Below are 16,519 nucleotides of genomic sequence, written 5' to 3' on the forward strand. Positions count from 1 at the left end.
TTTTTTTTCCTTTTTAATCATGTAGCCAAGTAGCCTCTCCACCTACCTGGCAGTTTGTAGCATTTACTGATAGAAGTGCAGTGCTCCTTTCTCCAGTGAAAAAAGTGGTAAACTAGAAGGAAGTCTCAGCAGCTACTGGTTGGACAGCATTTATGTTGTTTTTTTCTTCACACTATAAAATCACATGTCACATAATGCCAAAGCCATTATTTGGACTGCTTGAAAGTATTTTGAAATCTTCAGCTGTATTTTTTAGAGCACATTAAAGAATCTGTATGCTTGCGTATTATGCATTTGTAGAGTTTAATTTTGACCTGTGCTACATGCTGGGATTTATTCTTCATTTTGTGGCATCTGTCCTACTTTCTAGGAATGTTTCAGTTGTGCTGCAAAACCTAATAAGCAAGCTTCAGTAACCTTTAATGTTATTACCCTTCACAACAGGTAATTAGTACATATTTTAGGTGAGTGTTCTGCCTTTCTCCAAAATAGAATTTCTTAATCTAATTAACAGTAAAGCTATCAAATATTTTGTACTAGTGCTTTGATTAGAAAGGAAACTTGCATGAGTCATGAGGGTGCAGTGAATGTATTGCTGTTATCGAATGCATTTCTGAGAACTTAAGCTGTGCTCTGGATATTTGCGTACTGATTCAACCAGAACTCAGGGAATTGCAACCCCTTCACTTTCATCCCTCTTACCGTGCCATGGAGGCCACCGGTGTTGTCCCACACTGAGACCAGAATATAAATGTGAGCTTGAAGAGTTAACTTGAGTTTTTTGGGGAGCTCTTGCCTGGGTGACAGCTGGAGCTTGAAACACCTCATCCCTGCTGAGGCAAGGAGCCTGCAGCAGCTGCTTGTGCTTTCCATTTCCCCCTCTAACAGCAGTGCGGCCTGACAGAAAGTACTTGTTACAAAATATCCGTGGCTTTAATGAGGGTGAAACTTGGCAACTCTTGCCCAGAAAAAACATTGCCAGGGTTATGAACACTTTTCAGATGACTTAATGTAGTTAATGATCAGTTATTACTTTTCAGATAGTAACATTCTTTATATAAAATATATTGCCCCGTGCATTAAAAAGAACCTGTTCAGTTTTGTTACTGAAGGCAGTGTGTATGTTGCATTAGCTTGAGACTGTTTTCAGTCAGCAGCTTTAATTTCCAAATGATGATTAGGAGAATTGCTATAGAGTAAATATTCAATGTGAGCCTTACTGGTGCTGTGGATTCATTTTAAAAGGATAGGGAAGAGGGGACTGGGTAGAAGTACACTCTTGCCTAAACAAGGGAACAAACTAGAAAAACAGATGGTGCTAAAAATAGTTTATTACCAAGCTCTAAATATGGCTTTGCAATTTCTTTTGCTTTATAAATAATGCAGCTATAAATCCTGCTAGATACCAATAAGTACTGAATTAACTCCAAACCGCTGAGCGTTACAGAACCCTTTGGCAGCTTTCCAAGCTCGGTGTTGCCCTTCATTCATAGGATCAACGTTTAATTTCTTGGAGGGGGGGGGAGAACCTGAAGAATTCATCCTCTTTGAATGGAAACATAGACRCGGCGAGCTTGAATGAGTAGCTACAGGCGAAGGCATCCCATTGGAATGGAAAGGGAGCCGGGCTTGATGAGTTCCTGCTAGGGTCGCAGCCAGGATGAATCTCCTCTTTTCTTTTTCAGCAACGCATGAGCAATCAAAGGCTCCTTTTTTATCTATTGTTGCCACGGAGGGCATCCATTTAAAGTTCAAATTCCAGCCGGCTTGGGAAGAAGGAAAGGAGATAGCTGTAGGCCGGGCTAGGAGATGATAGTCGAGCATCAAACGTGAGCTGAAGACAAGCCAGCACTTTGTCCTCTGACAGGAGAGCCCGGCCTTGGGGGTACTTGGTTTTGAATGGGCGCCCGGTGGTTTTTAGGAGTCATGAATGAAAAGTGCTACTGAGGTAGCAGGCAGCAGAGAGCAGCCGGCTCTCTGCTCGCTTCGCCTCTGCAGAGCGGGTCACAACGTGAAGCAAAGCGAGGCCCAGAATGGCCTTGAATGAAGTGAGCCCCTGCGCTGGGCGTTCCCTCTGCTCTGATGGTAGAGGCAAGTCCACAAATGTAAGCCTTGGGGATAGTAGAGGAAAAGAAATCTCATTGGGGTAAAGTTTTTGAGCTTTTTCCTCACTACCACTTTTTTTAATGACTTTCTATAACAAACATTTTACAGAGCTGATCTTAGTGTTCAGCACCATCTTGCTCTGCATCCAACCTGAGACTAGTTTTGTGGGGTCTTTTTCTTTACAGTACTTTTTCCTGTAAGCAGTGTGCTAATGAGAGGAGGAGGCAGCTTAGTATCTGCTGCAGATTTGCTTTTCCTTTTTGGCGAGTTCCTGTATATACATGTAAGAATTCATTATTGAAAGAGCTAATGAGTACCAGACCAGCTGCGTTTGACATTATGCGAAAAGGGGCCATCTATTAACTCACAAGCAAGGTTTCAGCCAGCTGTGGGTATTTTCTTTTTCTAATTATTACTCAGTCTGTGATAAAATTGGATTTTGTGGGAATTATTGGTGATATTGTTTGGAGTACAATGTAATATTGAGTTGAGAGCTATGGTTTAACGTTATATATAGGGTACTTACAGTTAATGTATCTAAGCTGCACCAGAGGGTTTGTAGAGCAGGGAGAGAGCACTTTTCTCAGGTTTTACCATCTGGGTTTAGGCAGGTGGCAGGGAAGGAATTGATTTTTTTTTTTTTTTTCCTCGCTTTAAATTGCGGGAGATGGTGGCTAGCAGAGGAGGATTTAGTGATATTTCATCATTAATCAAGGATTTTCCCTCTTCCCCCCCCCCACCCCAGATCTCTTAGCAAAAATGAAACCCCACTATTTTTCTTAATTTATGAGAAAATGAGTTACACCGTTTCAAGTTTCCCTCTTTTGGGAGAGGGGATCATCTTAACATCCAGTACTCTTGTGATAACATGGTAATCGGAGTGATAAAGCAGTGAATCTTTATACCAGAATGGAAGAACTSCTTTCATTTTGAAACTAGGCTCTGGTGTCCAGTACACTGAGTATTATCTGTTGTGAAACTTCATGGTAAGATAGATGTGCTTCCCTTGCTTTTGACAGTCACTTTCTGACTTGGTGCATGGTCTTCTGAGAGACTTGAAACAAACTGAATCACCTGAGGTTTTTCTCTGCAGTGAGGTGTTCTGTAATCATTTTGGAAAGTCTTAACTGTCACTTCATCTTTTTGCTAGTCTTGCATTATACAGATTAGTTCTTGCTGCATGTGTGCTCACACAGGTGCAATAAAAGCAAAATTCATCTCAAATGGGTGAGGATGGTGAACTGACATGAATTCATCAGCACTGTTGGGGATGTTAATTTGTTCTTCTCTTGGATTTTTAAGATGGGGAATTTTTTTTTCTTCTTTTTCAAAAATATGCAAACCTAAGAGATGCTTTTTAGGCTACTAGAAGCAACCTTTAATAGAGTACAGTTATATAAGCGTGTGTCCACTGGATAAGTGATCTGAGAGGTGATTGTTCAGTGTTGAATGATCAGCTTTTTGATTAACTGCAATTCGTGTATGTGAAAATACTCATTTGTGTGTATAATGATGGTGAGAAGTTCTTCTGCAGAGAACTTCAGTATTGTCAGAAATTGTATTTTAAATAAATGGGACTTCTGAATAGTTTTCTTTCAGTTTTTGTTATAGTAGTAACTAACTTAAACCTAAAAGGCTTTCATGCTGTGCTAGCAAGCTTACAGGTTGATAATATAAACTAATTTGACTTTTTTAAAAACAAGATATGTGTAATACTTGAATGCCTAGCTTTTTTAAGCAGACTCTGATTATGTTAGAGAACAAGAAACTGAAGTCAGACATGCAATAAGAGGATTTAGTTCAGTTTTAGTGTTATAAATGCTCTAATATTTTTGAGTGTTCTCTCTGACTTGCTTACAACTTGCTTGTCTTCTGACTTACTAGAGTGTATTTTAAAACAAAAATTGATATTTTTCAGTGTGACTGAAGGATAAAGTACTCTACATACATGTTTCCTTTGTAGAAACTGTATTAAGGATCTAGTGCAGAAGTGTTACGCTTTCAGCTCTGATTAAAAGTGCATACAATTTGGAGAAGTTAGTTTATTGGTTCAAATATCAAAGTGYAACACTGGTTGACTTAGTATTAAGCATCTGTAGCAGACTTGTCACTTCATATCAAGAGCACTTTTTGAGCTATACAGTTTCAGAAGTGTTCAAAATCTGTGAGATTGGATACAAAGTTAGAAAAATACAGTACCTATATTAAAGAGATTGAAGATGAACAACATTGATTCTGTTCTTAAATGTGTTGTGCCCAACTTAGCTTGTCTCTGGAAATAATTAGCAGCTAGAGTCCACCTACAATTTGAATTAATACTCCTACAAGAATTTATTGTAAAAATGCAAGTGTTTTGTTGAATTGAGCAGAAGATTCCTAACACCACTTGAACTTTGTACATGTATGTGCATGCATATCTGTGTATTTGGATGACAAGATTTTTGTCTTGATCAAGTGTTTCTCTAGTGGAAAACTGGTTGGAGGAAGGGGGAACTGTTTCCCAAGCCAAGGTCATGTTTCCCTTTCTCTTCCTTCCCCCTCCCCGGCAGAATGAACTTTATGGTCCAATTATGGGATCCCTTAAAATGCTAGTTATGATAGAGTGCCAGCATAACCCAATAACATAGGTGAGGCTGACATGTGTCAGTAACTAATGAGGGCAGCATTAAGATCAGGATTTGAAATTTACTTTTCTAATTTCTTAGAAAATTGACTTATTGTGTTGAGTTAACATGTAACTTGGGGAAAAAAAAAACATTCTAGAATTTTAAGATGAGATGGTACAAGGGTAAACTATGCAAAAATCAGCGAGTATGTGATTTGGTTATGAAAGTAATTGTCCACAGTTCTTAGTAAAGTCATGAAGGAGTAAGACCCTGGCTAAACTGYTCAGGAATCAAAGTTCTCTACAAAAATAGATGAAACAGGAAACGAAGCTGGTATGATCATATTCTGAAGCCACAAGGGTCAGATCCTGTCCTGTGTTACACTGATGCATAAGCACGGACTTTAACTGTGTTACTCGAGAGCAGAATKTGGCATGGTAAAGTGAACTTCAAAATGTGGTTGATCATTAGGAGTTTTGTGGAAGTAAAATTACAACATTCCCTTCTGTAAAACCAACTAGTTAGAAATCTAGCAAAACTCCTGGAGTTTTTTTGTGTGTATGTAAACTTTGTTCCAGAGTTGATTAGTTACTCAAGTTTATTGTAGTTTGTGTCAGAGGAATAATACGGTTTGCACAGGTATGTGTATAAGGTGTAGGTACCTACACAGGTAACTTTGGCCACTTGATCAGAAGCATAAAATTCTCCTTCAGTTCAAACCTAAGGTGARCTTGGTTTTTGGATCCCCCAATGCTGATAGGCAGTTCTGCAAGCCACCATCCTCTCGTTAAAACAGTGTTCATGTCCTGTTCAGAGAGAGACACATTTTGAGCAACTATGGAATGTGTTAATCTCTCTGGATGAGGGGGGTTGTATGTGTGTGTAGCTGCTTTATGCTGAATAATGTGAGTGTGTGCTCTTACTTCCTAGTTTAAAATGTAGCAAAATTAGATATCTCTCTAAAATCTATATGGATTAGACATTATTGAAACCAAGTCTCTGCAATGTCATTCTTTCATATTGGTGAAGCTAATAACATGCACTCRAAGTCCATTGTTGTTTCCAGAGCCTGTGTTTCTTTCCTGAAAAGACAGGTTTAAAACTTCTTAATTGGAAAAGATGGACCAATGCTGGCAGAGCGGTTACGTTATTTCCCTTTATGCCATTCTACTGCAAAAACAGGCTTATTCATCATCTTTGTAATGAAGACAAATGATGCAGCTGTTTGTTCATCACACCATTACTTACTATTCACCTCGCTCATGAAAACTTGCCAGGCTGAAGCCTCTGAGGTTTGTGCAGTTCAAGCGCAGTAGTGGACCCAGTTCAGACTCTTCTAGCTCTTCAGTTTCTCCAAGAGGTTTGAGGACTAACATTGGGAGTGTACGCAGGGTCAGACACGAGAGGTGAAGATGTGCAAAGACGGTTGTTCGCCTTAAGGCAGGGCAATTGCTGTGATACTAGGAGAGACCTCAGATTGCAGCTGCTGCCTGAGGAAGAACAGAGCTAGAGCCCTTTTTCCTGCACCACTCTTCCTGCTCTTTCAACACCCTTTTGCGTTTCTTCCTTATGATGGTACTTCTCCCTCTGGGGGAAAGCTCTGGTCTAATGGATCTGTGCATTTCAGATGAACGCTGCTGGTGTGTCTACTAGTCTTGTTCAGCTTAGTCCTCTTTTGCCCTGGCCACAATCTTTCACTGTATTAAGTTGCAGAAAGCGAATATTGTCAAACTTTATTTGACACTATATTGATCATCTGCCAGTTTTGAACAGCTAAATCTGCCTCTTCTGCTTCACCTAATGGAGTAATTCGTAGCATCTGTAGGTATGTATTCTTCCTGGAGTGGTACTATTTTCACTTAATTACAAGCAGGTGAAATCAGCCTGGTATTTTTGTAATACAATTCCACATATTCCCACAGTAAAAAGTTGCATGATTTATATTTATTGAAACAGTAAATGTAAGAGGTTGCAGCTCACAGATCCAAAGAATTGAAAATGTAAGGTGCCAACATCTTAATTAGAATTCCATATTCTAAACTTTTAAAATGCATTTTAACGTTGGTCCGGGTTATATATAAAGGAAGTATTGCCGTATGTATTCACCCCCTTTGTGAACTGCTGTTGTATTGAATCATATTCTTGGCTGTATTACATTAAGTAGTTATCTCATTTCTTAGCTTCCGATTTTCATCTTGAAGAAGAAGAAAAATCCTAACCCTTATGATGAATAATCCTGGACTTACTAGAAACCCAGATGCCAGGGGTTGAGCAATTTCCGCAAGTGTCTTAGTCCTTTACTAAACTACCATAACTTACTAAAACTTGCATTGAAAGGAGTGAATGTCAAATGTAATAGTTTTTTGTCTGCTTATATTCAGTGTAGARAAATACTTTGAGATACTCAAACTATACTTCAATCTACTTAAATTGCTTGGTTTCTTATGTATGTTACTTAACATTTAGTTTTAATTGAGCACAAGTGCACGATACCGCATGGGGTGAGAGAGAGTTAGTAAGAAATCTGATGGGCCTGCAAGTTTTCCCCTTGGTTGTTTGGGTGATCTTTGCAAGCAACTACAAGAACAAGATGTGAAGAAGATGCCTGGTTTGAATGTAGAATTCGTTTCTGTATGTGGAATGCCTGTCATGGGTCACTTTTTATGTCTTTAGGAGGGAGTGGGGAGGAAATAGGGTGTTTAGGCTGAACAGAATCCATAGTAGTTTTGATCCTGCTGTATTTGTATCTGCCATGCTTGCAACTTCACATGTGGCTATTWAGAGTTCAGTGCCTTTGGCAAGATGAAATGCAACAAAAGCAATAGGTGTGGTTTAATTGAATTTCACAAAGTTTCCCAGCTAAATGAGTAGGATGTTGTACTATTCCAAAGGCTGCTGCACATTAATCTGACCCTAAAACTCACTAGCCAATGTAGATAATCAATTTGTGTGGCCTGCGGTCTCTTATGATAGATGCTACCTTTCCATGACTCTTTTTGAGTTTGTGATATGTATAACTAAGCTTCAGCATTGCTATCTTATTAGAAATCCAGTATTTTTAAAGCTTTCTATTATAGGCACTGTCCTTTCTAAATGTGGCAGACTTGGTTGTAGGAGTGGTTACCTGGTTGCTAGAGCACTAGCTGAAGACTGTTTAGTTCCCTGTTCTATCAGACCTCCTGTTTGACCACAGGCAAGGCACTTGGTCTTTCTTTGCCTCAGCTCYATATATGAAGAAATAAGGGGTGCAAAACCTATTGAATGGGAGTTTCAGTTCCTTGCATCCTTTAGTTSAGTAAACACTGTTACAGGATGACACGTGCTTGTTTGCGTACAACCTCTTGCATGATGTCCATGTTTTTCTTGCCGTGTGTCCTCAGAGAGCCAATGCTCCAAAGTCTATCAAGATATTCCTGATGTATCTGCTCTCTGTGCAGATACAGGACTGTAGAATTGGTTGTGTCTGTGCAAACCTCTTGAAAACAAAGTAAGCGTCTTGGTGCTTACTGAAGGCGATTTGTTTTTAACTTCTCTCTCCTYGAGCACTAATGAAGTAGAGTATTTAGCTTGACAAATGGGTATGTGTGGTAGTCGTGATGATCTAGTAAGCACAGAACCATGTAACACAAGGCTAGAGTTTAAGTCATAAGTTTGTATTTAAAGTAATTTAACTTGAACACATTGTCTAGAATTCCTGTAGTCTTTCCTCTTAAATAAAATCACTTTTTTCTATACCCTGTTTATAATCTTTCCAAGCACTGTTTTGCRTTTCTTGTGAAAGACACATGTCATCAACTGTATTGAGGACTTTCAGGTCATTGCTAAAAGCAGCTCATACTTAAGTAGCACACACTCCTTTTATCTTCGTTGTCTTATACTTGACAACAAAAGTCAGGCTGGTACTTAGTGCCTCTGAGTAAGAGGCCAAGATTTTTATGCTTGCCTGCAGGTTTTCAGGTATTTTGGAGGGTAAAAAAAAAAAAAAGACAGATGTCAGATTTTTATGCTAGTTCTGGTGAACCACTCAATAAGCCAATGACAGGAAAAATGGTGAAACWCTCTCCCCTACTTCTCATCTTTGTCCATTTTGTTTCTCTTTTTAGGATCTTTAAAAGAAATTATTCCAGTAGTTTCTGTCAGTTTTTTGATAYGCCGAATATCCTTGTCTCTACTTGTTACTCAAGAGATTACAAATCACAGGGCGCTGACGAGGGCTCCTGGATTGACAGCAATGCTGTTGGTTCTAGAAAGGTTAACATGCTGTCACGTGAACCCCCTRTGCTGGCTTTTGGACAAACCAGGTTTATCTGTGCTGTAGGTTTGAGGGGAAGGAATAGAAAAATACATAGYTAAATTGAAATTCTGTGGAGAGCATGAACAAACTGTTTTTTTAAAAAAGACTTAAATGGCGAGAGCAAACTATTTCTGGAACAGTTTATTGTTCTTTAATATGCTAACTAGCATCTTTGTTATCTTTTTCTCTGACTTCATTAGAAGTCTTTCAGAAGCTCTGGCAGGTGTGAGTATAATTAGCCACTTTAGCATTTCACTTAAGTATTTCTATCTTAGGACAATCTTTTTTTTCCAAATAGTACTAAATAAAAAACTGAGCTAAATCACAAGTTCTTACAGCTCATAAACAAAGCTTATAAGGATTCTGTGGCACATGTTAGAATATAAGCATAAAAATCTAGGCCAATAAATAGATCAACTTTCTTGGTAGACTACGCCAGAAAACTGCATATTTAAATCTAGAACAGTCTGGCTAGTGGGAGATGAAAGCCTGTTACTCTGCTGTTCAGCAACTGATGTGAAATGAGTTGATGTCAGTTTACTTCTCTTCCTGGGCATCTACATCTAAAAAATTAAAATTACCTTTGAAGATATAGCAGAGACAAAGTGCTGAACAACTTCCATTTCAAGTCATGGCCATACTGTTGTATGTCAGCCTGTATTGATTTTTTTTTTAACTAGGCCCTTGGCTTTCCAAATATGATATCTCTTTTCTGACTGTAAAAATTACAGCAGCAATCTTATCTCTGAGGAAAAGAATGATTATTACAACTAAATGTCTAGTTGCACAGCAAAATCTGTTGTATTTGCTCTTCCACATTCATGTTTGGGATTCCATAGTTTTCCTATTTCCTATCCCATGAAAGGTGAYGTAAAAATTACGTTTTTTGAATTTAAAAATACAAATCAAATTTTCAGAAAAATTAGAACTTTAAAGCTATGAAAAGTAAACAGTGTTCATCCCCCAAAGTGARTTCAAAGGAAAACTAAATTTAATCTGTGAAGGTTTCAGGAATTTTACGGAATTTCAATTTATTTCTATGGAATATATAAATAARTAAAGGTTTRTGTTAACTGCTTTGTTTTGTGACTTGAAATCAAAATTTATTTCCTTCTGTCATTTCAAATATCTRGTTTCCAGATGCATAATGRTTTTGCATTTAAATAATTTTCTTAGATATTTTAATTTAAGAACTTCATGCATCTTGAAGTCTGCTTCCTCATTTGAGGAGGGAAGAGTTCTCTCCTGGTCAACTTTACTTTGAGTTTAAAGCTATAACAAAGCTTTAGAGTATATTAGCAAGTTCCAAGCACAGAACAGTATGAAGAATACTATATTGTTTTCCTCTTGTCATCTGTACTTCACACTGARCCTCTAGTTCTTCCTGACTACAAGCTACTTAAAGCTGAAAGACTGAAGTGTTCACAAAATGCTCAGTGCTGTAAAAGACAAGTCAAATGGCGAAAATCTTATTCCACAATGAGATTTATGGCAATGCAGTTCCATAGGCTTTAAGTGTACAAATGGAGAATCAAGCCAATGTACAGAGATTTTTGTAAAACCCCTTTAATTTGCTGCTGTTACATAACTGAAACTTTTTTCTTACTATTGTTTTATTTATGCATAGTAGAAGATGCAGGAATTAGGACTGGTAGAATCTTTTAATGTGCACAGCCAGCTGAGATTTGTAGTGATTTATGACAGCAACTGTACATCTTTCCAGTACAACCTGTGACAATTCAAACAAGTAATTAGATGCATAAAGAAAATTCAGTTTATTGGGAATGATACCCCTCTGCTCACATCTTTTAGTGGTAGGATGTGACATCAGTCACATGATGGTATGTTTAGGGCATGCTTCAGTGTGCTGTTTAAGGCCAGTTTTCTGTGGAAGTTTGTTCTTAAAGTCCTTCCTTAGAAGTCTCCCTCTAGCTTCATAAAGCGAASAGTCTGCTTGGCATGAGGAATGCCACATCAACCACTGCTTTGCATCCCTACAGGACCTTAATGGCCAAGGATCCCTACGTAGTAGGATCTCTTGAAGCAGTATCTCTTGTGTTGTGCAGTCACAGGCAAAAGTCCTAGGATGGACAGAGCAAGCCAAATAACTAGTCAGACTTCGTCCAGTCTCGTTTGTCTGCTCAGTTCCCTTCCCTCCCAAGCCTGTGGCTCTAGGGAGCTTGTTGTGACTTGGTGACTACTGCTGAGCTTCTGGTGGCTCCCGTTGTCCCCTGTCCTGTGTGCCAGCTGCTGTAGCTGTGCCTCCCCAGCGCAGCTGTGTCTTCCCTTCCCTTCCCAAGCTGACAGGGAAGATGGGTGTATGATGAGGGTATGGGGAGGAAGCATGAGAACTGCTGCCCCCATTATAYGCTAGGTTTTAACACACAAGTGACTGTTTTCCCTTGACTACTGTAGCAAATGCTCTAGTCTTGTTAGGAAAACAAAAACAACCTTTTTATTGCTTTTTATATCTGCAAAGTGATGTATTGCAGCTTTTTCAACTAGAGGTTTGGTAGAGTACAGACATTAGCTTCCTTTCAAGCTACTTTAGGCCTTTCTTGTGTGCTTTGTATAGCAAGGGTCTAGAGAGATTTCTTTTATTTCCTTCTCTACCATTGTCTTCTGTACAAAGTTTTTTTCCTTAATATTCAGACATTCTATCACCCCACTTCTTTTAAAACTGAGTTTCTTTTTTTTCTATTGCACAAAAGAATACTTTTAGCTGATTGAGTTCTATCCATTGCCAACTGCAGATTCTTTTGTCTTGTTCATCCAGCATCCTTTATAAACTGAGCACCATTGAGCAAGTGGGCTCCCCACTGAGCCTGATTGTGCTTGAAAGGTGTGGTACTGTACCAGCGTAACATGTAAAGCTGCTGTTTGGAGGGCTTGAATGCATTGCAGTTTCTACCTTTGGCTTGTGAAAGAAGTGGGATTGTGCTACGAGATAATAAATCCACCTATTTTTAGTTTGGTGCGGTTGTGACAAGTGGGTGAACAAAGAGCCAGTTGAATGCGCTTGCTGTTGTGTCGAAACCAGCTAAAAGTTCCCATTCAAGAGGTTTCAGCACAGTACAGCTAACAGGCAATTTTCCATTTATGTACACAGACCTTCCAGAAAGACAGCTGTGTGGTTGGATTAATTTCTAGCGGCAAATTGAATAAAAGATATTTTGGAGGGGAACTTGGGAATTCCTTTCTAAAACATTGAAAGCAGAACTTTCAAAGCTTTCCTTTATTTGATCTCTCTCCTTTCCAGTGTCTACTATAAGATTTAAAGGACTGAAAATATTGTCCTTTATGTGATGCACAGATGCACAACAGGAAATGCATTCTTTTCAAAGCAGTCTGATACAATTAGGATTCAAATATTTAACACTTTCTACTTCAAAATATACTTTTTAGCTTTTGAGTAAGTATGAGACAAATTCAYACCTCTTAGTCATACAAAGGGGCTCAACTGTTTGTATTTGCATTACTTCTAAGTGAGCTATGTAGAAATGTGGTGTGGAAACAGGAATTTTTTTTAATATCAGAACTGGTCTTTCTCATGGGAAGAGAAATTTGATGRTACAGCTTTTTGATTACTCAATGTCATCAAGTTCTGAAGCTATTCACATTCAGAATAAGATGTGAGTTTTAACTAAGGCTAGCTAACAAAGAATTTAGTGCTTCCCCCCATCTCCCTGATACAACTATGGTMGCAAACTCTTTCTTCTCTTTTTTTCCCCTGAAAGCTGGTGTTTGGACACAAGTCTTGGAGTTCCATAAAGTAAACTCCTGAAGAAAATCTTGATCATGTTGTCCAAGCAAACTGGGTTATCCTTCAGATCGTACTGGCCTTTAATCTATGAATTGCTAGCTAATGATCTAGTGTATATTATAAGCGAACACTCCATTAATTTCAACGTAAGAGTAGTTAATGATATCAGAACTCTTTGGAGAGAAGAACCATGCACATCATGGGCATAACAAATGGCTCCTCTGATCAATAATGAAGAATCTGCACTGAAATGTTTTCATTTTATGCTGACTTAAGGCATTGCAACAGTATTCTCTAGGTATGGTGAGATACAAGTGTTGATGAACCACCCTCACCTTCCAGTGCTGCTGCTGACTCCTCAGCATAGCTGTGCCATGACTGAATTCCAAAGCTCCTATGTGTGTTTTGCTTTTCACCTTTTTTTGTCTTGCTTTTTCATCTCTACCTGAGGCTTTTCTCAAATGAATAATTTTTCTGYGTAGATCTGATGTATGAACTTCCAGAGTGCCTGTGTAGGGTTGTTTGCAAGATGTCCCACATACCACTGACTGGTTGGGCAGATCACTTCACCCCTGCTTCCTCGCTCCCCTCTCCATCTAGTTGTATGCAAGCAAGGCTGGCTAATTTCCAATTTCTCTGAATTTTTGAAATGTTATTTAAAAGCCATTTAACAGATATTGGTAGGCTGCTTATGTGGCTGCTAGTGTGAAGTGGTAGAAAGATTATCCAGAACATCTGGAATAATGTACTGTGAATGTTGCAATGTTCCTATTTCATATGACTATATCTACAAATGTCAAACGCTAGTGAAGAAATGACAAATTATGAGGAAAAAGCTGAAAACAGGTGTGAAATTGTGAGTTGATCTTTTTTCCCTCTGGATTTGCTTGTAATAAACAATTGCCTTGTGTATGTGAGACTGGGGTAACTTAACCGRTAAGATATTGAAAGCCACAGTTCTGTTCTCTTGGCTCTTCCTATCCCTGAGAGAAACCCTGACGGCTTCACCCTTTCCTTTTGCTCTCTGTTTGTAAGAGATGAAATTTAGAAGTGTCTCATTTGTAAAGTCYAACTTCTAATGTCTTAAGTGTTTCTTTGGGATTCTAATTAGTCAAAGCTCCCTTGCAGTTACGTGGGGAGCACACTCATTTCGTTCCTGTATCTAAGAGGCAGAGGTAGCACATGGATTATGTTTTTTTCCCCTTYGCCTAAGCAAAGCTGTGAGAACCTCTCTTTTTTTTAAGGTACTTTGTTTAGACTGAGTTTTCAAATTCCTGAACGCTTGTCCAAATGGTACTGAAGTGTAAGACAAACTAAGCTGTCTGGCATTGGAGCAAGCTACTTCAGGTGGAAGTGGCTTTTTCCTCTTTGAGGTAATCCAAAAGTGCCAGTTGCTGTACTACAGACTAACCGTCTACAAGTTGAGGCCTGAGAGCTTATCTGCTGCACTCTTGGGAACTTGAAGTTAATTCTTGACACTAGGAATGAATTGTTTGACCTAAATGATGTTACCAAATACTGTGCTCTAGTTTTTCCAGAAAGCTCAGATATCAAATTGGACACTTGGAGTTTCTTATTTTGGCTTTAATCAACTAAATTTTAGGCCTTTTTGCATAAACATGGGACTGCTAGTTAATCCCACTAACTAGAATCCACATATGCTGCATATCTGCAAAAACAGATGGTGAAGTAAGTAAATACTACTCCTTCTTACTTCCTTGTTTCTTCATGCCCCATACTGTTTTCAAGATTACTTTAAACATACATAATACATTAATTCTGAGTACATACTGTCAACTTGTTCAAGAATTCATGGAATTTATTCTGCTCCTCCTGTACAATCATGGTTAATGTAAACATGTATTTTTTTTCAATTGCAGACTTTAAAAAATTCCAAAAGTCTTTGCTCCCTTGATTATGAAGATGATGACGATGACACACAAATGAAGACAATTGTGTCATCACCATGTGACTCAAATGATCTCATGAACATCATCACCCCTGGTTCCAGTCCGATGAAAGAACAGCTGGATGAAGTGAGGCATCGTGGGTCATGCCAAGGTAGCTTCAAAGCAAGGGATTATAAGAAAGCAGCTGCAGTATGTGAAAGTGATGAGGACACAAGTGATTGTGAAAGCACTGAAGAGGGCATCTTTCCTCTAGACTGTGGGGACTTGGACCTGGAGCAGATTGAAAACAACTGAGTCTCAGAATTGTGTGCTAGAATCAGAGTTCTAAATTAAAATGATAGAGGATTACCTTTGCCATGCATAATCCATGTCCCTGAATCTCTGTATTGCCTGTCTTGGGCTTGTGTTAGAAGAAATGCTTCAGGTGGGGGAAAAACGTGAACCATTGTTACCTGTTTAGTCTATTGATCAATATGTGGATGACAACAACAACAAAAAAAAAGTAGGAGGTTAAATGTTATTTTGAACATTAAGGAATAATTTTGATTAAAAAATTTCCTAACAAATATTTTGCATTTTTATGGCTTTTACAGTTCTGGAGAAAAAGCATCTCTATTTTGAAATGAATTTTCAGAAGGGCATTCTATAAAACTAAATCTGTCTACAGTGATTCTGGTGCGGGTATATGTTTCTTTTGTTAAAGAGCTTAATGTGAAAAGTGAATTGCATAATGAAATTAGTAATAAACCTTCAGATAGAACTCTTAAATATTTGGTTGACAACTGGTCCAAAATACTTAACTGCCATCTTTGACAGCGTCTGGTTGAAAAACTTCGTAACATGTACAAATGTTCTTTTCATACATTCAARACTCTTTGATCAAAATATGGTAGTGACCTTAAAGGTTAACATTTTCCATGATTTTACTACTTGAATTGTTTTCTAGCCTGAAGCGATGCTAATTTAGGTGGGATAAAACTGCAAGGAGCTGCCCACCTACTTGGTCATTATGTTTTCTGTGGTTCAAAAGAATGTACAAGAGCACTTGAACTTTTAGACAGGGACTTTGTAATGATCAATTCCCCAGGAGGTGATCCCTTCAGCAATACTAGAAGGAAACTAGTCCTTGAATTAAATAAAATGACATTTYGCTTTGCATTTGTGTCTGCTTATGAATTTTACTAATTAAAATGAACAGTCTGCAGCAGATTCTGTAGCACAGTGTATGTGTAGTGTTGGGTGGAGGGGGAGGGCAGACTTYTGGTCATCTGAAAAGAAAAAGTTGAAGTCAAGTTAGTTTGGGGAGTTGGAGAATAACTCACCCTAGATCCCAAAGGCATGATTACATACACTGCAGTCATCTCAAATGTAATACTGTATTCATTACAGACTATTGCAACACGCACTTATTTTGTTAGTTCAGCTACAAGGGAGAAATTAATCTGAAAATGGTTTTAAATTGGGTAGAAATGGGGATGCTTAAATTATAGCATCACATTAGTCTGCTTAAATGAGCCACCTCATACTGTAACTTGTGCCATAAAACCAAAATATTTTAATATATTTTAAATCAGGTAAAAYAGTGTGTCTTAAAGCGAATGACAAATGGCTGGAGAAGGTATGACAGCTCTTGCCCTGTGATCTGGGCCAACCTTTGATCCTAATGAGAATTGGCCTTGATTTACTGAACCAGCTTACATATTTTAGTATCTTTATAAAATTTGAAAACCCTGAGTAGCTCTCTTAGTAAGTAAATAGCTCTTTTTTGTTTTTGTTTTTTTATTCATACTGCATATCAGATCATTGTTGCTTTTAGCCATAATAGATACTGATTTACAGC

At 38.3% G+C, this 16,519-nt stretch overlaps 1 protein-coding gene across 1 annotated transcript in view; it reads left to right on the forward strand.

The window, feature by feature from the left end:
• The window catches only part of FAM53A (family with sequence similarity 53 member A), a 76,554-nt gene extending 60,717 nt beyond the window's left edge, over positions 1 to 15,837 (forward strand). The window contains exon 5 of the mRNA XM_085309679.1: positions 14,650 to 15,837. Within this exon, the coding sequence (XP_085165805.1) occupies positions 14,650 to 14,973 (324 nt within the window). The 3' untranslated portion in view covers positions 14,974 to 15,837. The remainder of the gene's footprint in view (positions 1 to 14,649) is intronic.
• Positions 15,838 to 16,519: the final 682 nt, after the last annotated feature.

Source organism: Rhea americana, unplaced genomic scaffold, assembly GCF_003343005.1.
Source record: "Rhea americana isolate MKP2758 unplaced genomic scaffold, rheAme1 scaffold_30, whole genome shotgun sequence".
NCBI classification, from domain to species: Eukaryota; Metazoa; Chordata; class Aves; order Rheiformes; family Rheidae; genus Rhea; species Rhea americana.